This window comes from Oryctolagus cuniculus, chromosome 13, assembly GCF_051225735.1.
Source record: "Oryctolagus cuniculus isolate XC-2025 breed Fujian yellow rabbit chromosome 13, ASM5122573v1, whole genome shotgun sequence".
Taxonomy (NCBI): Eukaryota; Metazoa; Chordata; class Mammalia; order Lagomorpha; family Leporidae; genus Oryctolagus; species Oryctolagus cuniculus.
In genome coordinates this window covers 39,295,637-39,318,343 of record NC_142879.1, presented here as the reverse complement: position 1 = coordinate 39,318,343, position 22,707 = coordinate 39,295,637, and the positions used below count along the sequence as shown (strand labels likewise).

The following is a 22,707-nucleotide window of genomic DNA, read 5'->3' as shown; positions in this document are numbered from 1 at the left end:
AATCATTTATTACAACTGGTTGCTTCTCTTTGTAAGACACAGGGTCAACACCAAGCAACAAGGTTTCCAACATGTGCTCACATCAACAGCTCTCCCTTTTGTCTTTTTAAAAGATTGGCTTTTTTATTGAAAGGCAGAGTTACAGGGGGTGGGAGATCTTCCATTCACCAGTTCACTCCCCAAATGGCCACAAAGGCTAGGGCTGGGCCAGGCTGAAGCCAGGAACCTAAAACTCGATCCAGGCAGGCTGCATGGTTCCCAGTACTTGGGCCATCTTCCACTGCCTTCCCAGGTGCATTAGCAGGGAGCTGGGACTCAAACTGGCACTCAAACAGGATGCTGGCATCGTGGTAGGAGGCTTAACCTACTGCTCCACAATGCCTACCCCTCCTCAACTGTTCTTGAGTCTGGCTTTATGGCACGCCACCCAGCAGGAATACCAAAATGACCACCTCTCATTTGTCTCTCCAAATTTCAAGGGAAAAAAAAATAAAAACCCTGCAAGCCAACCAGTGGGTCACTTCTTGTGCCTGGCTCCCTGGCCCTCCCTGCCAGCCTGGCTGAGAGGTGGCCATGCCCTGGGAGAGACAGACGGACTGTCTCCGCACTTCAACAGGTGCACTCTGCCCTTGGTGGCGCAGGCCATTTTATGACCCAGTCATCTGCAGTAAACAAAGTCAGTGCTTTCATCTGCATCAAGAATTCTGGAAAATTTTAAATCTATTTTAACTCACAGCAAAAACCAGATAAACAGAGTATCCCCACACTAACTGGTTCCTTTTCAAAACACTACAGATCTGATGTGCTGTATAAAAACCAAACCAGACAAACAAAAAAATCCCACAGCAGATGATTTAAAACGTTTCTTCTTACCCTACCTAAATAATGAAGTACTGTACCAGTGCTTCAGAGAGTAACTATATTAATGAAACATCAACAAGTTACAGATAAACATTTTAATTGATTAAATATATTATTTTCAAGATCTTTTTGAAATCGCACTTGTACTGTACTAATCAACAGCCAAAGGCAATAAAAAAGTTTAAAACCAAAAATGTTCTGACATGAACACGTGACAGGTACTGCTGCTATGTAAAGTAACATATACTGCTCCCAAGAACAATGATATTTTTAGAAGATAATTCATCTTAACATGTGCAAGGACAAATCTGTAATCAAAGGCTGGAAGAAATATATATTATTAGTGCCTGCTTTTTAAAAGTTTATTTTACATTTTAAATACAGTATTTTTCTCATAAAAAAAAAGCCAGGAAATACCTAACTCTGTGGTTCCTATACCATATGTACATGAGAGCTGTCAGACAACCTAACAAATGTTTTGGATGTAACAGTGAGGACCCCTGTGATCTGGGACTACTTTTCAATCAAAATTAAACACAAAGTAAGCACTGCTAAGGAGAAAATAATCCAGTTTCTGGACAACAAAAAGAAAACAGTTAGGTACATACAAAACCAGGTATTAAAAAATAGAAATAAATGCAGCACACAAACCCCAACAGCCCATTTGTAGTGAACTGTGTCTACTGCAGCTAATCAATGGAAACCCTCCTACTACAGGAAGTGACTTACAATTTGAAATTTTAAAAATCTAAGTCTTTCAGTAATAACATAACATTAAGTATATACTGCCATCTTTGTCATTTTTCTATCTATACCACCCACCCTTCTCAATCTCTAGCCAATCATTTATACAAATTTGAGGCAATTAATCCGTATTTGTTTTCAGTAAAGAAAACAAAGATGTACCTCTTTCCATCAGTGAAGACATAATATAGATTAAAGCTATAAAATTTAAACATGGGCATATGTACTTCCAATTCTAATAAGTAATTCCAAGCTGTAAGCATGGAGGGTTAGTGCTTAAGTAGTAGTACAAATGGAGAGAGTGGGCCGGCTCTGGCAGTGATTTCCATTTTAGTGCAATGCTATTCCCCATACAATCAATTATATTTAAATATTTCTAATTCATATTTTATATGAATATATTTAAATATTTTCTAATTCAGTAGGTGCCAATTTGAATTTATAAAGTCCTTAACTGTAAGCTTTGTATAGCAAACAGTTTCAATTTGAGATGCTGTCTAAAGACAAAACAAAAGTGAAGTTTGTTTGCTCCTGGTAGTATGAAAACCAATGAAGAGACAAGGCCTGAGAGTCTGTGCAGGTTCCCCAAGGAGAATATTTGAGGTGTTCCACATATCTTGATATTTCAATTATCTATGGGGTTGAACGTCTGAGTTTAAGATTATCTTAGAAAATAATCCTCTGTAATATAACTCTAAATTAAAGTCACACCAAAGGCTGAAACAATCTGAGTTATTCAGAGCAAGATTAAATTGATGTAATTTTTTTCTCATCTGTGAGGTCTTCAGTATTTAAATTTTAAAAATGGTGACCTTCACTCAAAGCTGCACGTACAATTTCAAAGTCAAGGGTACTGTAACTACGGGCTCTCTTAAAACACATGGAGCAGGCAGCAAGGGACTAACCATCAGCCAGGTGGGGTCAATGTTGGGATGTTTTATTTTGGAGACTTTAAACAGTTAATATGTAGCTCATGTAACTTCAGCATCCACTAGTGACTCTGTTGATCAGCACCTGAGGGCTGGAGGAGTCTGAGGAATCCCTTTGAACCCAAAGAGTTGATGCTAAAGCGCCTTATGGAAATCCTCACTCCCAACAAGAGTTCACAAAGTATCAGACCAAAATCAATAGGATAAACATTGACTCTAATGTTCCATCCACAAAAGTCAAGAAATTTCCAAATCAAATGCCATCTTCTGCCCAACCCTAGCCTCCAGACTCTGAAGTAACACCTTTATCTAGTATAATAGACTCTGTAGTAGACTGCCTTTGACCTCCACAAGGAGTAGGAGTTGTCAAACTTGAGGAGATAGACTCCTCTCCCTGGATACTGGTGGCTGCCGGCATACACTTCCTCATGACAGTCCCGTCGGTACACAGGCACAATCTCATCCAGCAGGGGCTTGGTGGCATTCTTTTTGGCTTTCTCTTCAGAAGTGACATTCTCTGTGAGGGAGAAGAGAGATGAGTCAATGAACAGATCCAGGAAAACCACATTTGCACCAATCAACTTTCTTGTCTTTGAAAAACTGCCTATTAGGAATTCTTTCAAACCGTTCTACAACATATATGTATGTCAGCATGTAATAATTAAGCCAAGTGTTCCCTATCCTGCTCTGTGCTCTCACCACTGCTCGTATTTCTGAACCTCAGTTCCTTCCCTCTTCCGTATGCATTCCATTCCTAATTCTCGCTCCTCTGAGTAAGAACCAGGGAAATGTTGCTCTGATCCTCTCCTTCACAACTATGAGAGTCCCCTTGTCTTAGGAAGTAAAGTAACTTATGATGGCTCTTCCTTTCGGTGCTCTTAGTGTGACCAGAGAAGATCCAATGGCAAAAAATAAGCTCTGATTTTAAATATTCCCAATAATAGTTCTATAAACTGTAATACAGTTAAGGGAAAAAATACCTTTAGAAATCTATAGGAGGGGCGCCGGATTCTGTCCCGGTTGCCCCTCTTCCAGGCCAGCTCTCTGCTGTGGCCCGGGAGTGCAGTGGAGGATGGCCCAAGTGCTTGGGCCCTGCACCCCATGGGAGACCAGGAGAAGCAACTGGTTCCTGCCATTGGGTCAGCGCAGTGCGCCGGCCACGGCGGCCATTGGAGGGTGAACCAACGGCAAAGGAAGACCTTTCTCTGTCTCTCTCACTGTCCACTCTGCCTGTCAAAAAAAAAAAAAAAAAAAAAAAAAGAAAGAAAGAAAGAAAGAAATCTACAGGAAAGAAAAAAAAGTATGAGCCAACTTAAAAGTCTCAGTTTAACATTAAATATAAACACCCTCAAATGGATCAAGGGAATACGAAGTGCAAAACTTTCAGGTTTAAAATATGGCAGGGTGGCATTCTGGTGTTGACACTAGTCAATGACCGCTGTAAGGAATTTAAGATAACCTCAAAGTCTAGAGGAGTTTCAGGAGATAAACCAACTATAATGTGGCATCCTGGAACATTAGATAAAAATTAAGAAAATCTTAGTTGTGGTAGAGCAGATTAAGCCACCACCTGTGATGCTGGCACCATATATTCCAACTAAGCTCCCTGATAATGTGTATGGGAAAGCAGTAGAAAATGCTACAAGTACTTGGGCCCCTGCCACCCACGTGGGAGATCTGGATGGAGTTCCATGCTCCTTGCTTTGGACTGGACCAGCTCCAGCTGTTGGTGGCCATGTGGGGCCTGAACCAGACAATGGAAGACCTCTCTTTCTGTAACTGCATTTCAAATAAAACTTAAGTGTAGATTTTATAAAAGTAGGTCCAAATCAGGTCTGCTTTAAAACTGTAATAATACAGGGGCTGGTGCTGTGGCACAGCGGGTTAACGCCCTGGCCTGAAGTGCCAACATCCCATACGGGCTCCTCTTCTGATCCATCTCTCTGCTATGGCCTGGGGTAGCAGTAGAAGATGGCCCAAGTCCTTGGGCCCCTGCACCCGCGTGGGAGACCCGGGGGAAGCTCCTGGCTCCGGATCAGCGCAGTTCCAGCTGTTGCGGCCAATTGGGGAGTGAACCATTGGATGGAAGACCTCTTTCCCTTCCTCGCCTCTCCTCCCCTCTCCCCTCCTCGTAACTCTGACTCTCAAGTAAAAAATAAATCTTTAAAAAAAACCTGTAATAATACCTATAATTAAACATCTTTCACATGCAAATGAGAAGTAAAGAGCCATTCAAAACGTTCACTATTGCCTACATCCACGGAGGGCAAGATTTGTGGCACAGCAGGTTAAGCTGCCGCTTGGGATACAACATCCCATGTCAAAGTGCCTGGAATCAAGTCCTAGCTCCTCTACTTCCAATCCAGCTTCCTGCTAATGAGCTTGGGAGGCACCAGATGATGACCCAAGTACCTGGGTTTCTGCTATCCACATGGGAGACCCAGATGGAGTTCCTGGCTTCTGGCTCTAGCCTGACCCAAGCCAGGGTATTGTGGTCATTGGGGAGTAAACCAGTGGATGGAAGATTTGTTTCTTCCCTGTACATATGCTTTCTAAGCTTTTTTTAAAAAAATCTATGTGAAATATTCTAATCCATTAGCTCAAGATTCAAATTTTGATGGCTGGCATTGTGGCACAGTGTGTAAAGCCACTGCCTGCATATTAGCACCAGTTCGTGTCCTGGCTACTCTACTTCTGATCCACCTTTCTCCCATGGCCTGGGAAAGCAACAGAAGATGGCCCAAGTGCTTGGGCCCCTGAACATATATGGGAGACCCATAAAAAGCTCCTGGCTTTGGATCAGCTCAGCTCTGGCTGTTGTGGCCATTAGGGAGTGAACCAGCAGATGGAAGACCACTCTTTCTGCAACTCTGCCTTTCAAATAAACCTTTTTAAAAAGCCCCCTAAATTCAAAAAAATTCAAAAATCTGCAAAACTGAGGACTACTGATATAGATGAACAAAAGCACCTTTTATCAATTTAAACAAAGACTTGGAATGTGGAAACAGTAAAAAATAAAAACAGGATGAGGAATGGCCTGGCTTAGTTCCAGCTGTTGCAGGCATTTAGAGAGTGAAGCAGTAAGAAGGAAGATCCTGCCTTTCAAATAAATAGAGGTTCATTTAAAATAAAGTTTTAAAAACCCACAGGAGGAGGGGTTACACCATCCTACATCATCACAGAAAATGATCTCTTCTACCTTTCAAGGAAGGAAAAAAACTAAACCAAATAAGCAACAAAAAATTGTACCCTTCTTTCACTTGAAATCAAATCTAAAGGACTCCCAATAAAATGGTATAATAGCCTCCTAAGGTATATGTATAAATGCAACTTGTGAGCTCAACATTCAAATGGGACAAAGGTATGTTCACTTCTAGAAAGCTCCAAAATAAACTCACACTTCTAATTATATTTTCCACAAACTTTGGAAAGTACACTTGTGTAAAAAATACAAATTCAGATAAATTACAGGATTGACAAATTCTTACTTGTTCCTTTAAAAAGTTTCAAAATGATCTTGTATGTTTGGCTTTTCAATACACAAAGCTGGAAGTGAAATGGCATTCAGAAAGCATAAAATTACAAATTGCCTAACAGACTTTCCTGGAATTAAGAAAAATTCATGTTCAGAGACCAGTCTTTCTATAGGAGGCTGGCCTCTCTCACAACCACTTCAGCCTAGGTCCTACTAATGAAGAGGCTGTTCCCTGTCCATGAAGTGTTAATCAGAAAGCAAAACTTCATTTCTGTCAGCATACAACCCAGCAGCTGCTGAATAGGGACAATGGTTCTACCTTCTTCCTCCTCGTCGTCATCACTGGACTCACTGACATGCACGCTGACAGCAGTGTTAGGAGAGTCTGTCCATTCAAAATACACCCCAAACCCAATGTCATAATTGTCTGTAGCGAATTCCCAAAAGAGATAGGATCCTTCTTCATGGGTAGGAACTCGAACTGTGACCACTTCTCCTCGGCCCACTGTAATCACAGAATCCGCATCTTGCCGAATTTTCTCTTTAAAGTCTTTGATCTGGGGTCGTGTCCACATGGATGGAGCTGCTATCACTGGAAGAGATTCTAAAGGCAACAGGAATTACAAAAGCTAAAGAGAAAGGCAACAACACTGCATAGTACCACTTGCCCAGCTGTACTTAGGTTCCATGTATAACACAGTCTGGTTAGAGAAACAGAAAAGCCCTCCCATTAGTCTCTCTCCCAGATTACTAATTTAACAATGTCACAGGTGCTTGGAGTCATCAAACCAATTCAAGTAAGAAATGTAATCCACAATCTTAAGAGTGACTTTTCTAATATTCTAATGATGTATGAGGATTTAAGAATGACGTTGGAAACTCTCTAACTGGAAGAAAATGAATCTTTGTCTCAAGCTCTGAATATCCCAAAATTCTAGGGACTAAAAAAAAAGGATTTCAAGGTATTTTCTGAAGCTGTTTTATGTTAATAGTATTAAAGACAAAGATTTCTGAAACCAAATTTCTTAATGAACCACACTACCATTCCTGACCAGTCACTGAGATGCTTTTGTCTTCTTCCGTATTTAGTTAATGCCTGCACTCTGGCTTCAAATCTCGCAGTTCAGCTGTCCCTTCCTCAGGGAGGCCTCCTTCATATACTATAATGTACCTCTCCATCTTTGTGCTTAGTAAAATGTTCATGTTATGTGTGTGACTCTATTTCACCACTACACCCCTAGCACTCAGAAAACCTTCAACTAGTTACTGAATGGATGCATGAGCTGCTAAGTTATCTTCTGAGTAACATGGTACCTTAATCTCAAAAAATCAACATAGCCCCCCAGTGGCCCTCACCCTTGGGGTCTTCATGCACCTGTGAGGTAAGTGTGATTGATATAATACAGTGGAAATGCTGATGTTTTACCTCAAAAACCAGGGCATAAAGGACACCACCACTTTTGCCTTATTCTCTTTTGGGTTATATGCCATGCGGGAGCCAGCCACTTTGAGTTAAAGACACATAAGCAGTGCTATGGAAAGACTTCACAGGGCAGGGAACTAATGTCTCCTGCCAGGAGCCAGCACCAACCTGCCAGCCATGTAATGGACCCATTTTGAAAGCAGGTTCTCGAGTTCCAATGAAGCCTTCACACAACCAGCTTCAGCCAAAAACACTGAGCTAAACTACTGGCCCTCAGAAGTGGTGTGAAACAGCAGCGTTCATTATTTAAAGCTACTAATTTGGGTATAATTTTGCTACATGGCAATGGAGAATCAATATATATAAAAGACATCTGACTTATTCTTCTGCACTAAGGGTCACCAGAAGCATCAGATTGACTCAAAAAAATATAAATAAAATAAAAAGTTCTCAGTTCTCAACAGATCTGTAATTGCTCTCAAAAACTAGTTAACCCGACTTCCTGACATTGGTCCTTCAGAGTGTGAATTACAAGAACACATAGCCATGCCATACCTTTTGGTCCATTCTCCAGGGCTTCTTCTGCAGTTTCTGGTTCAAGTTCTTTTTCAGAGTTGTCAGTGTGGGTTTTGGCCTGTCCATTCACTGACATCATATCACTGGATACAGTTGCATTCACTTTTGATGATGTAGGTAAAGAGGCCCCAGCCACTACTACTTCCTGTTGTTTCTGTAATGCTGCCTACAAATCAAGAAATAGTGAAGATATGCTGACCAGGATTGCTGACAAATGGGACACTTGTCTTGGTGTGCACTCTGCCTCCATGCTTGTGCCCAACCCAAGTACTCTCCTCCAAGAAATTAATAAACTTTTGTAAGTTTTTATCCTATCTATGAGTTGTCTAATATCAAACTGATGGCTGAAAATGAATGTGGACAACTACAGGTATTACATTTCTATGATCTGAGAATCACTAGAAAAACTAACCAGGAAAAATTAGAATAATAAACCCTATGTAAAACCATTAAATACAAAAATCTGAACACAGTTACATGTATTAAAATTGAAGGGAGAAAACTACCTTGATAAAATTCAAATACATAAAAATTGAATTAGGAAAATTAAACTTGGTAGAAACAAATGGTCAGAAAAGGCAATTCATAAAGGCAGAAGCTGTAACCAGTAAAATGTGATGATGGGCCTCTAAAGTAACCAACAAATTGAATATGGATAATTATTTTAATATAGACAAAAATAGAGGCCAACTGGGTGTAGGTAAAGCTGCCACCTGCAGTGCTGGCATCCCATATATAGATGCCATTTCTAGTCGCAGCCGCTCCTCTTCTGATCAAGCTCTCTGCTATGGCAAGGAAAGCAGCAGAAGATGGCCCAAGTCCTTGGGGGCCTTGAACCCCCATGGGAGAGCCAGAAGAAGCTCCTGGCTTCAGATGGGCCCAGCTCCGGCCATTGTGGCCATCTGGGGAGTGAACCAGCGGATGGAAGACCTCTTTCTGTAACTCTGCCTTTAAATCAATAAATTTTTTAAAAAAAGTGTGTGTGGTGGGGGGAGAAGTGAGAGCCTGCGCCGTGGTGTAGTAGGTTAAGCCTCCACCTGAGGCACCAGTATCCCATGTGGCAGCTGGTTCAAGTCCTGGCTCCACCACTTTTGATCCAGCTTCCTGCCGATGGCCTGAGAAAGCAGAAGCTGGCCTAAATGCTCAGGTCCCTGCATCCGTGTGTTGGCCCAGCTTCGGCCATTGTGGCCATTTGGGGAGTGAACAAGTGAATGGAAGATCTTTCTGTCTATAACTCTGCCTCTCTAGTAAATAAATAAATTAAAAAAAAATTTTTTTTATAAAGGGCCAGCACTGTGGCATAGCAGGTAAAGCCGCCACCTGCAGTGCCAGCATCCCATTATGGGCGCCAATTCGAGTCTTGGCTGCTCCACTTCCCATCTAGCTCTCCGCTATGGTCGGGGAAAGCAGTGGAAGATGGCCCAAGTCCTTGGGCCTTTGCACCTGCATAGGAGACCTGGAAGACGCTCCTGGATCCTGCTTTTGGACTGGTGCAGCTTTGGCTGATACAGCCATCTGGGGAGTGAACCAGAGGATGGAAGACCTCTCTGTAACTCTGCCTTTTAAATAAGTAAATAAACCTTTATAAAAAAAATTTTAAAGTAAAAATATTTTCAATGAAAACTCATCAGTTTACAGTTATTAAAATGTCTATGTCCACAAATATTAAATCAAAATGTCCCAAGTCAAAATAAGACAACAAAAACATTCCAATTCTTTTTTTTTTCCTTCTTTACATTCTCATTCTAAGTCAAGAATTAATAACTATAGGGACCAGTGCTGTGGTGTAGCAGGTTAAGCCTCCACTTACAGTGCCAGCATCCCATATGGGCCCAGGTTCGAGTCTCAGCTGCTATACTTTCAATCCAGCTCCCTGCTAATGGCCCGGGAAAACAACTGAAGATGGCCCAAGTGCTTGGGCCTCTGTACCCATGTGGGAGACTCAGAAGAAGCTCTTGGCTTTATGGCTTCAGGACAGCACTGCCCTGGCTGTTATGGCCATCTGGAGAATGAACTAGTGGATGGAAGATCTCTAATTCTGCCTTTCAAATAAATCTTTAAAAAAACTGAACTATAACACATGTATAAGAAAAATGCAAATCATAAATTATACCACTTGACCAATTTTCATAAATTAAAAATCTCCATGTACTCAACACCAGATCAAGACATCAGCATCCCTGAATCCTCCATGGGACCCCTTTCCAGACACTTTCCTGCAAGGGTACATTATTCTGACTTGTAACACTATAGATCTCTGCCTGCAAATGGCTGACTGGTGTATATGCTCCTCTATGTCTGGCTTTTTTCATTCAGCACTGTCCACTCTAAAATATTTATTTATTTGAAAGGCAGAGTTAGAAGCAGAGAGAGAGGTGAGAGACAGAGAAAGACCTTTCATTACTGGTTCACTCCCCAAATGGCCACAACAGCCAGAACTGGGCTGATCTGAAGCCAGGAGCTTCTTCTGGGTTTCCCACACAGGTGCAGGGTCCCCAGGACTTGGCTATCTTCTATTGCTTTCCCAGGCCACAGCAGAGCTGGATCGGAAGTGCTGCAGCTGGAACTCAAACTGGCACCCATATGGGATGTAGGCACTACAGGCAGAGACTTTACCCACTATGCCACAGCGCCAGCCCCTCAGCACTATTTTTATAAGGTTTATCCACAGGGTCACATAATTCTAATTTTTTTGTGTGCCACCATAGAATATTCTGCTGTTGAGTATTTGGGTAAATTTCTAAAGTAACACCAAGTTATAATTAAATATATACTCACTCTACTTTAAGAAATATATAAAGCCTTTAGTATATGGCTTAGGGATACTGTCATTTTGGCACATCTGCACACATCCTTTACAAGCCAATTACATATATGAACAGCAACACCTATCTCCTGCTAGCCAAGGCTAGTAATACACATAAGATTTTAAATCACCCTCTCCCATGGCCTACATTTTCAGTAACTTTAATATTAATTTTCCACAAAGAGTGCCAGGTTCCATAAAAAGTGCATACAACCAAAACAAGTCAGCATGTTCAGAACATTTACTGAATAAGACAGGAAATAAAACATGGTCCTTCTCCACTAAGCCTTTCTAGAAGTTCTTTAGCAGAATGAACAAACTTCTGTTTAACTCCACTGCCCAAAATGTGCATCTACATATAACAGACTGATTTATTTACATATTCTCATTTAAAAAAAAAAAGATTATTTACTTGAAAGAGTTACACAGAGAAGGAGAGGCAGAGAGAAAGAGAGAGGTCTTTTATCCAATGGTTCACTCCCCAGTTGGCCGCAATGGCTGGAGCTGTGCCGATCTGAAGCCAAGAGCTTCCTCTCGGTCTCCCACGTGAAGGGCAGGGCCACAAGTACTTGGGCTATCTTACACTGCCTTCCCAGGCCATAGAAGTGGAGCCACCTGGACTCGAACTATGGGATGCCGGCACTGCAGGCGGTGGTTTTACCCACTATGCCACAGCACTGGCCCCTACATATTCTCTTTTCTACATTGAGAAATTTGAGAGCGAGTGAGCTATGAGATAGTGACTGATTTCCCATCTGCTGGTTCACTCCCCAAATGCCCACAATGGCCAGGGCTGGGCCACACTGAAAGTCAGGAGCTAGGAACTTGAGTCGAATCTCCCACATGGGTGGCAAAGACCCAAGTACTTGAATTTTGTTCAATATTTACATTAATACTTTATATTAATATAAGTATAATAATCGCATTAATATATGTAAATATAATATATAAATATAATAATTAATTACATTAATACTTTATAGGACTGAAGTTCCCTTTCTTATTATCTGTCCTCTCTTCCCAGAGGCGACCAATCAATTTGATTAGCTGAGTTTGTACTAGTCTCAATTATGGCTTTCCAAGTATTTCAAGGATTCTTATTTTTGCCCTACTTGACATTCTTCTGATTAAAGTGAGAGCGACTTATGAACAGGACAGTGTATGAACTACCCTATTTAAAATTTATCTCAGAGTGTACCCAAGCAGCAAAGGGAAATGGCATGATGCAGCAGAAACAGGCTGAAGAGGACAGAGGATAAAACCCTCAAAAATACCACTGATCTTGAATGAACTCTCGTTGCGCATCCTTTTCCTCCTCTTGTAGATTACACAAAACCTGCAGTGCTTTTACCTTCACACTGATGCCGAAGATTCAAAGAAAAAGGTATTTTAGGTAAGAATACACATTTTCAAGGGATTTAAAGAATGTGGCAAAAGCAAAAAATATTTCATATAACAAGAAATGCTGAGTAACTATACTGTACCATTGTTTTTCACTCAGATTTTCTGATAGGTGATAACTACCTGTATGTGAAATTTAAATAAACTTAGGTTAAGTTTAAGAGACCATTTATGAGGCAGACAACGTGGACACAGTGGGTTAAGCCTTTGCTTGGGGCGCCTGCATCCCATATGACAGTGCTGGTTCAAGTCTCAGCTCCTCTGTGCTTCCAATCCAGCTTCCTGCTCATGTTCCTGGGAGGCAGCGGATCATGGCTTAAGTACTTGGATCCCTTCCATCCACCAGGGAGACAAGATAGAGTTCTGGCTCCTGGCTTCAGCCTGGCCCAGCCCCCTGCTGTTATAGGCAGTTGGGGAATGAACTAGCAAATGGAAGATCTCTCTCTCTCTCTGCCTTTTCAATAAAGTAAGTACTTTTAAAAGAGGCCATTTACAGAGGCTGTAAAAGATGAATGTAAAATCGGTGTCCTCTATGTATACAGATCATTTTCACAGAATAACTTATTTTATATTCCTCTGATAGTCCTGTGAGGTTAATAGGACAGGTACCTTGATTTATATTCTATTCCTACAAAGTAGAAGAAAAATAAGAGCAACAGTAACTAAACAAGATTAAAGCAAAGCTACAACAGAATCCAAGTGTTTCCAGACCCCTAGTTCCATTGTTCTTTCAGCACAAACCATCCTCTCCTATTTGTGGTGGTAGGGAGCTGGAGGAGGAATACTAAAGTGTTGTGGTGAGCACTGTCCAGCCATGGTGCCTATACAAGTCAAAATGGACCTACCATAGCTCTGCCAAAATGGCCCATGGGCTGTGGGGAGGGGAGTCCTTCCACCAAGCCCAGCCTCCCAGGCCCTCAGGTTCTAGCACCACTATCAGAATCTATGCCAGACTCCCAGTAATGAAACCTGGCCCCTACCACTCCCCCAAACCCTTAAGAGAATGGCTACATCATTTGCTGCTTCAGTAGTGTTTATTTTCTCTTGTAATTGCCAGTGCAATGCGAAAGTCTGCTTAAAAGACCATCTAAAAGTTATTTTATACCTTAGAAGCTAGCTAATGCAAAATTAATTGGCAACTGCTAGAAAGAACTTGAGTTTCAATGAAACTAAAAGCCTTCTCTAAGGCTGAATTCTGGGGGTGTCTACCATACCTGTTGCTGTGCAAGCTGGACTTGATACAACTGCTGCATATACTGCTGATAGTGTTGCTCTTGCAACTGGCGGATGAGAATTTGCTGCTGTTCGTAGTTCCCTGGATACTGTTGGGCTGCGTACTGCTGGAACTGCACGGCAGTCTGGGAGTTTAAAGCTGCCATTATCTGCTGCCTAAAAACATTAAAAAACATATACTAGTCTGACTACAGGAGACTGTTAATGACAAAATAAAATGTCATTATTTATTGCTATGGTTTGTCACTCTTAAAAATATCTAAGCTAGAGATGTATACCAACCAGCATGTGTCCCAAGCCCTGAAGGAAGATTTAAGAAAATAAACTTACTCTAAATTTTTAGTTTTTTTTTTTTTTTTTTTTTTTTAAGGAAAATCTGAGGCGGACAGTACTAAGAACACATCTAACTCTGTGCCCTTACTAAGTGGCATACCACGTTCAAAGCATTTATACATCCTAACCTATTTGCTCCTCACAACAAATCGTTGAGGTTCATTAAGGCTCAATGACTTGGCTAAGGTTATACTACAAGCAGATGCCAGAGCCAGCATTCGAATGCAGGATGTCTGGTCCAGTGTTTGCACTACTGCAAGATAACGGTTGTCACACATGGCAGAAAGGAGGGATATAACTGTTGTTCATGGCTTCTCTACTTAACGCAGAAAGAAAAACTGCTGCAAGTGGGCAGCCCTGGTTAGTATAAAGCCAGTGAAAATTTGAGCATCGGTACTATTTCATTTAAAGTCTGATTTAATTTTGATAAACTAATAAAATTCTTTATTTTCTTTCATAGAAGAACCACATGTGCTTAACCCAGTAATGTGACCACCTTAAGAAAGAGCTCAAAGGTATCCACTGATGGCCAGGTAACAGAGTATCAATCATACCTCCTGAATACAGCATAATTTGTCTACCTAGGGTATCCCAGTCCTGAAAGAGAGCAATCATAGTGTCTATCCTAAGTGCAGGTGGCTCTGGATCAGTCTGAAGCTTCTCCGGAAGAACTATCCAAAAATAATGAAGCAAATCCAATGGACCCTCATGTTCTCTGGTTTACCTTGTATACCAGGCCTTGTTACAGATGCTAATCACTTCCTCCTTGTACTCACAGCTCCCCCTTGAAGACCCAGACTCTCCTGGGACAGCTGCTCTCAGTCATTACTGAATAAATACTTGGCCTTCAAGTACTGTACCATGGACTAGAGATGGATACTTGATACAGATCAGGTCAACAGGATTCTCTGTCCTCAGAATTTAACTGGGTCTCTCAGATTCTAGCCAGTCTCTGTCAAACGTATGGAAACACACCAAATAAATCCAGGCTCAGACAGCCTTGTATATACCTAAACAGAGTGTGACAATTTGTAGAGAACAGGAATAAGGCGGCAAATGGAAGTAAAGATGAGATCACGTGGGTCCAGTGACTCAGAGCACACCCAAGCAATCTCTGGATTCTGAATCTTTCTAGTATGTTCCTCCTTTTGCAACCAAATGATGCTTAAGATAAGGCCCTCTTGGCTAATAAATCAAGCACTAGCCAATATGGACTCTCTAACCTCGCAGTCATACAACTCACACAATTACTCTAAGGCACATAACAGTAAAATCTCAGGGGACAACAGTGTGGTCGTCTAGTTCTCATTTTAAATATAAGCTTACTTTTGCTGCTCCAACCGAAGTCTCTCTTCTTCTACTCGCCTCCTCTCCTCCTCTTCCTGTCGAAGCCGTTCCTCCTCCTCTCGCCTGCGTTTCTCTTCTTCCTTTTGCAGACGTTCTCTCTCTTCCTCTTCACGACGCCTCCGCTCCTCCTCCTCTTTCCTATAGTAAAGTACACACAGAGAATGAGCCCTACACAATGAAACTGTTTAAAACTATTTAAAGGGGTCGGCGCCATGGCTCACTTGGTTAATCCTCCACCTGCGGCACCGGCTTCCCATATGGGCGCCAGGTTCTAGTCTCAGTTGCTCCTCTTCCAGTCCAGCTCTCTGCTGTGGCCCAGGAAGGCAGTGGAGGATGGCCCAAGTGCTTGGGCCCTGCTCTCTGCTGTGGCCCAGGAAGGCAGTGGAGGATGGCCCAAGTGCTTGGGCCCTGCACCGCGTGGGAGACCGGGAGAAGCACCTGGCTCCTGGCTTTGGATCGGCGCGATGCGCCGGCTGTAATGGCCACTTGGGGGGTGAACCAACGGAAAAAGGAAGACCTTTCTCTATGTCTCTCTCTCACTAACTCTGTCAAACAAAAAAATAAGTAAAAAACTAATTAAAGACTTTATTTCCCAATGAAAATTAACAAAACCTTTGAGAATAATGTGGTAACACCCATCAAAGACTGAAACGCATTCACTTCACTAGTACAGGTTTATCATATACAAAATAACATCCATAGATTTATTGCTGCACAACAGAAAAAGGTGTCCACTAGTAAAATACTTAAGTATTTAAGTCATTATGTTATATCTGTATCCTGAAGGATCCCCTATAAAATATGCTCACAGCACTACAAGCTTTTCCTACACACCTCCCGTGGTTGCAATTAAATTTGTGTGATAAATTTAGCAAAAACATCTGCCTTACCCATTCAAGTATATGTGTTCTATGAGGACTAAGACTGCTTATCTCACACCATTACACCCTTAGGGTTTAGCACAGTGTGAAGAACAAGTGCTCAACAAACATGTTCAGAAATGCACAATGCCATGGAATGTCATACAGCCATTAAGAAAAGGAGAGAAGGCCTAATGTATAAAGACAGTTAATGTGTTTAATGAAAAGAAAAAAAAAAAGGGGGGGCCTGGCAGGATATACCCCAAGCTGTCAAAACTTTTTATTTATTTATTTATTTATTTATTTATTTTTGACAGGCAGAGTTAAGACAGTGAGAGAGAGAGACAGAGAGAAAGGTCTTCCTTCTGTTGGTTCACCCCCCAAATGGTTGCTATGGCTGGCGCGCAGCGCCAATCCAAAGCCAGGAGCCAGGTGCTTCCTCCTGGTCTCCCATGCGGGTGCAGGGCCCAAGCACTTGGGCCATCCTCCGCTGCCTTCCGGGGCCACAGCAGAGAGCTGGACTGGAAGAGGAGCAACTGGGACAGAACCAGCGCCCCAACTAGGACTAGACTTTCACCTACTTAAGAGTGGGTCAGGGGGCCAGCGCTGCAGTGTAGTGGGCTAATAAGCCTCTGCCTGTAGCACTGGCAACTCATATGGTAATAATAATAGCTATTATTATGACTGTGTTATTTGAATTTAGAGATACTAGTTTTTTAAAGAGTTGAAATTTTTTGTTGTGGTTTCTTTTCTCATTCCAGAAAAGCATCCATTTGGGTACCTAATTCTCTATTCCTTTTCTTAAGCACCACTCTCTCCCCCACGGTGGTATATAAGTGTCAGACCCCACAAAGTCTAGACGTGCCCTTGCTTGGGCATATTTCAGAGACACCCCGGAAGAGCACAGAACCAAAGCCACAAACCAGACTTCCGGGATGGCTCCGCCTGCCACTCGTCCTGCAACCACCGCAAGCTTTCTTTCCAGCTCCAACCCACGGTCTCCTGCAGCGCAGCCTTCCTATACCTGCACGTGAGCTCCCCAGCGCAAGCTGCGGCTCACCTGTGCCGTCTTCCACTCCTTACATGGTGTCTGGGGTCACCGAGTTGCTCTCTAGAAAAGTGGCAACAATGGGGCCGGCACTGTGGCATAGCAGGTAAAGCTGATGTCTGCAGTGCTGGCATCCCATATGGGTGCCAGTTCAAGTCCTGGCTGCTCCTCTTCCAATCTAGCTTCCTGTAAGGGCTTAGGAAAGCAGCAGAAGATGGCCCAAGTGCTTGGGCCCCTGTACCCACTTGGGAGACCAGGAAGAAGTTCCTGATTGGCTCAGCTCCAGTGGTTGCAGCCATTTTGGGGAGTGAATAGCAGATGGAAGACCTTTCTCTCTCCCTCTGTAACTCTCTCAAAATAAATTAATAAAAATCTTTTTAAGTGTGTGAGTTATTACCTACAGAAAGGAAAGCAGAATTAAAGGTTAGAGTTTGATTGTGTTTCATAGTTATAAGCTTTAAAAATGTAATTTCAGAAATATAAAAATATTCCATATAATGAAAACAGCTGGACTTTTAGTTGTAGCCCTTACCTAGCTTTTGCAAACTCCCACAAATGCCCATTTCCAAAATGAACAGACTGCTGCACTAGGAATGAACATCTTATGGGTCTAAGAGTGGGCTGGATTACAGGGAGGTTGAAGAAAGGATGAATTTCTAAGGATTCTCAGAAGACACTATTTCTTGGTCCTACTATGACGATTATGTGCTGTTATCTCACTCTCCCCTCCCCCCCAAATTCCCATGATTACCAAACCTGAGCCACAACCAAGGCTCCAAATACAGCAATAACAAGATCTACTTTTACTATGTCATACCTCGTCCAGGACATGAAGTTTCATAAGCCAGAGCTTAAGCTTCAGGATGGATGAAACGATTTAAAAGAATTCTATGTGAACTAGTCTCAAATGCTTTTAAAAAATTCTATATGGATTAAATCCCACAACAGAAGTATATTTTAAAGGAAAAATATTTTTATATGCATTTATATTTTCATCTTGAGTAGTTTTTTGATTAAAGGGACATCATTCCATTCTGATAAGTATTAATTTTTTCTTTGAATTAAAAAATAATCAGGGCTGGCTCTGTGGTATAGTGGGTTAAGCATCTGCCTGCAGTGCCGGCAACCCATATTAGTGCCAGTTCAAGTCCCTGATGCTCCACTTTGGATCCAGCTGCCTGCTGATGGCTTAAGTGCTTGGGCCCTGTCCCCACAAGGGGGACTCAGAAGAAGCTCCTGGGTTTGGATCAGCCCAGCTCTGGCCACTGCAGCCATTTGAGGAGTAAAATAGCAGATGGAAGACCTTTCTCTCCATCTCTCCCTCTCTCTATCCGTAACTCTGCCTCTCAAGTAAATAAACAAATCTTCCTTTAGGAGTAGGCAGTTAGCCTACTGGTTAAGATGCTTATGTCCTACATTGGAATGCCTGGGTTTGATTCTGGGCTCTGGCTCCTGACTCCAGCTTCCTGCCAATGTAGATCCTGGCAAGCAGTGATGAGGACTACAGTAACTGAGTTCTCACCACCTACCTAGGAGACCTGGGTTATGTTCTTAACTCCTGGCTCCAGCCTAGACTTGGTCATTGCTGGCCGCTGCGGAATCAATCAGCAGGTGGGAGTTCTGTTTCTTAATTAAAAGGGGGTTGGGGGAGGCACACTGTGGTACAGCAGGAGAAGCTGCTACCTGTGATGCTGGAGTCCCATGAGGGCCAGTTTGAGTCCTAGCTGCTGTACTTCTGATCTGCCTCCCTGCTCATGCACCTGGAAAAGCAGCAGCAGATGACTCAAATACTTGGGCCTCTGCCACCCATGTGGAAGACTGGGTACAGTTCCCTCTCTCCTTTTCTCTCTCCAACTCTACCATTCAAATAAATCAACTAAAATTTTTCAAATTCTTCTTGAAAAGGGCAGGACCTCCAACTACAAACAGTCCATAGTCTGTTTGGTTCAGTGGTTGAAATGCTGCTTGGGACCCCATATTCCATATATTCAGGTGCCCGAGTTCAAGTCCTAGCTCTGCTCCCAATCCCAGCTTCCTATTATTGTACATCCAAGGAGGCAGCAGGTAATGGCTCAAGTACTTGAGTCCCTACCATCCACATAGGAGAGACCTGGAATGAATTCCTGGCTACTGGACATAGGCTCAGCCGTAGCTGCTGCAGGCACATGGAGAGTGAACCAGCAGATAGAAAATCTTTATATGTATCTCAAATAAACTGACAAACATTTTTCCTTTGGATAAACATTTTCTGAGATTATAATTAACCTTTTTCCTATCCTATTAAACAGGAATAAATTATATCTATGATTCTGTCTTTTAAGTCTCAGGGGTTAGAACTACAAGCATAAATACTACATTATGCCATAATGGAGAAGTTTATCTTCATATTAACTGACTTCCAGGCTTTTAATAACTTGAGTTTATTTTTCCTCCCTCATTTATTAGGCTATTAACTCTTTTTTTTTTTTTTGACAGGCAGAGTTAGTGAGAGTGAGAGAGAGAGAGAGAGAGACAGACAGAGAGAAAGGTCTTCCTTCCATTGGTTCACTCCCCAAATGGCTGCTATGGCCAGCGCACTGCGCCGATCTGAAGCCAGGAGCCAGGTGCTTCCTCCTGGTCTCCCATGCGGGTGCAGGGCCCAAGCACCTGGGCCGTCCTCCACTGCCCTCCCGGGCCACAGCAGAGAGCTGGACTGGAAGAGGAGCAACCGGGACAGAACTGGCGCCCCGACTGGGACTAGAACCCAGGATGCCAGCACCACAGGCGGAGGATTAGCCAAGTAAGCCACGGCGCCGGCAGGCTATTTACTCTCTTAATCTGTATTTCTAGTCTAGGGTAAGGTTGGAAACCAGAAGACAAACAGCTGTGAAAGTATAATATGAGGAAGAACTGATTTTATAGCACTGTTACCTAGAAACTTTAGTCAAAGTTGTTGAAAATATAATTTCTACATCAGGGGTGGTAAATCTTTTCTCTGCCCATGACTATTTGGATATTATTAATTTTGGGTCATACAAAATTATCAGCTTAAAAATTAGCCTTCTATAGATTTATTGATTTTGAGTCCCACCTCTGGCTGCTTTAGGCAGGACCAGAGCAAAAGATTTTGACCATCCCTGTTCTAGCAACATACATGTTAACCATAATTCTGATTTACATCACAACAGAAAATCCCATAAACATGAACAGTCCATTTAGCAACTCTTCTTCCAAGCCTAGGAAAAATAAATAAGCCAACTGGAAGCCAAAGTCAATATGAATATTAGGCCTAGCATGTGGCATAACACCATGAAATGGAGCGTGATTACACTAGAAACTCAAGGGAGACTGCAGCAAGGGTGTGGTGAGACCAGGGGATAGGGAGGAAGGAGTGGTTCAGTTGAAAGTGGAGTGTGATCAGTAACCAATAAGATAAAAGGAATGCTGTCATGCTGGATGGGAGGTTCCTTTTAAAGGTACAGCCAGAAGGAAGCACCCTCCCTTCTCCAAACCTCATAATCAGGAAGTTTTAACCACTGTCACAGTGAGACCCAAGGGAAGACACAGGGTCAAGAACACACTATAAACAGTATCATCAGTATAATAGGTTGCACAGGGGAAAAATATTCTGTGCCCTCAAATGTCACCTTTTTTTTTCTTGCTCTTCCTTCTCGATCTTGTGGGATGCAACATATGTTGAAAAGAGATGGCAACACCTATTTAGGAGCTTGACAAACCCTACCATGGCATCCTCTTTAGACATGTTTCCTAGGGCCGCCCACTCTCTCCTGAAAGGAATAAAAGCAAAGTTACCTCCCCTTACAGAGTGAGAACCTAAATGAATTTAAACCTAAATGTGAACAGTTCTCAATTACGATTAAAATGACTACACACTAAGCAAAATGATCCCAACTTCAAGTTTCAAAAAGCATATGCAGATTTACTAAATTAGGCCACATACTGTCCAACTGAATTTAGCTATATTGCTGATAATTCCAATATAGCAAAGATTATCAATGCTTTAATTTTCTTATATTTTAGTCTTAACAAAATACATTCAATGTACCATTTTTGTTACAACTTTATGTCCCAATAAGGTCATCAACTAATATGTATTTTTAAATGGCTGCTGTTTATATTATTTAGGAAGAGTCAAATGAAGCTGTACTTGTCTTCTGTGCATAATCAGATGAGTAAACTTCTTCCACAATATTTAGCCATAAACATCTCCAAGTCAAAAACAGATAAACATGTGAGGTCTCCAAAAGCTGCAAACAAAAATGTTTGTTTTAGTTCTTATTCTAGGCTAATGAACCAGCTATTTATATGTTACCAATTGACACTGTACCCCTATCTAATACTATTCTCATTAAATTCAATATACAAAAAACATTGTTACCTCCTGTCATTCCCCAACACATCAAAGAATCCAACCTCAGGACAAGTGTCTGGATTATATGGACCCATAAGAACCTGCTTATGCAGTGCTACAAGCTTCAGTTTCTCTTCATAAGTTGGATGAAATGCTTTGCCATCTTTTTCTGTAAAAGAAATACAAAGAAAAAATTCGGCACTGGCAAAATAACAATTTTCAGCATAATATATTAATGGTTTGCGATAAGGTGTGTCACAACTGCCTGTAGTAAATAGTATTATAGAGAAATTTATTTCAAGTACTAAATTTTAGTACAGCCCAAGATAGAAACCCTTTATGCTATATTACTTATTTGGAAGACTGAGATCTCCAATCTTTTGGTTTATTCTCCAAATGTTGGCAATAGCCAGCCAGCCAAGTGCCAGGAACTCAATCTCAGTCTCCCACATGGGTGGCAGGAACTCAACTACTTGGACCGTCTCCTGGGGCCTCCGAGAATGCACATTAGTGGGAACCTGGAAGCCGGAGTTGAGCTGGGACTTGAATCCAGACCCTCTGACAGAAGATACAGGTGTCCCAAGTGGCATCTAAACCACCACACCAAATGCCAGCCCCTGAATTATTCTTTATTTTAATGAAGCTAACTACCAACACGTATATTAAAGCTACTATAGAAAAACCCATCTGTCAGGCTATAGTCAGGCACATGTATACAAGTCTACACTTGACATCTTTTATTAAAAATGATGTGCAATAATCACTTTTAACAGGTTCATCATACAAAACAGACTACACACATTTTGAAAGGCTTTATTCAAAATGTATCCATCTCCCTGAGGCAGTGTAAGTGGCAGTAGGAAGTTTGGAACCAGGAGGTCTGTCCTCACTAGGACCACATAACTACTTATTTTGTTCATCAATAAATTGTGGGTTACACTTCTACTTCAGAGGTAATAAGATATTATTAGATCCTTTGCCTGCCTTCATACTATAGTTAGTTCCAGCAGTTTTCTGTATGGGCAACTAAGAGCAAACCCAGTTTGACCTGTAAAGACTGAACTACCAACAACATCAAAAGCAATATGAAATTAGGTGCTGGAAAAAATGGAAAATCCTTGAAAAGCAGTACTGTTTTTTTTTTTTTTCCATAAATGGCAGTATTAATTACTGGTTGATTTCAATGATAACCAGACTCTACTAAATTTCCAAAACAGGGGTGGAAGTGTAGGAAGAGGAATAAAAAAGTAATAAAAATGGCTTACAGGGGCTGGCGCCTAGGCGCAATAAGTTAATCCTCTGCCTACAGCGCCAGCATCC

At 41.9% G+C, this 22,707-nt stretch overlaps 1 protein-coding gene across 4 annotated transcripts in view; it reads right to left on the bottom strand.

The window, feature by feature from the left end:
• Positions 1-941: 941 nt before the first annotated feature.
• The window catches only part of ACBD3 (acyl-CoA binding domain containing 3), a 67,011-nt gene continuing 45,245 nt past the window's right edge, over positions 942-22,707 (bottom strand). For all 4 annotated transcript variants that reach the window (XM_089311453.1, XM_089311452.1, XM_089311454.1 and 1 more), the window contains 7 exons: positions 21,415-21,556; positions 20,663-20,803; positions 15,108-15,266; positions 13,430-13,604; positions 7,988-8,174; positions 6,329-6,613; positions 942-3,051 (listed from right to left, as the gene is read on the bottom strand). In XM_089311453.1, coding sequence (XP_089167579.1) covers positions 2,840-3,051; positions 6,329-6,613; positions 7,988-8,174; positions 13,430-13,604; positions 15,108-15,266; positions 20,663-20,803; positions 21,415-21,556 — 1,301 coding nt within the window. In that variant the 3' untranslated portion in view covers positions 942-2,839. The remainder of the gene's footprint in view (positions 3,052-6,328; positions 6,614-7,987; positions 8,175-13,429; positions 13,605-15,107; positions 15,267-20,662; positions 20,804-21,414; positions 21,557-22,707) is intronic.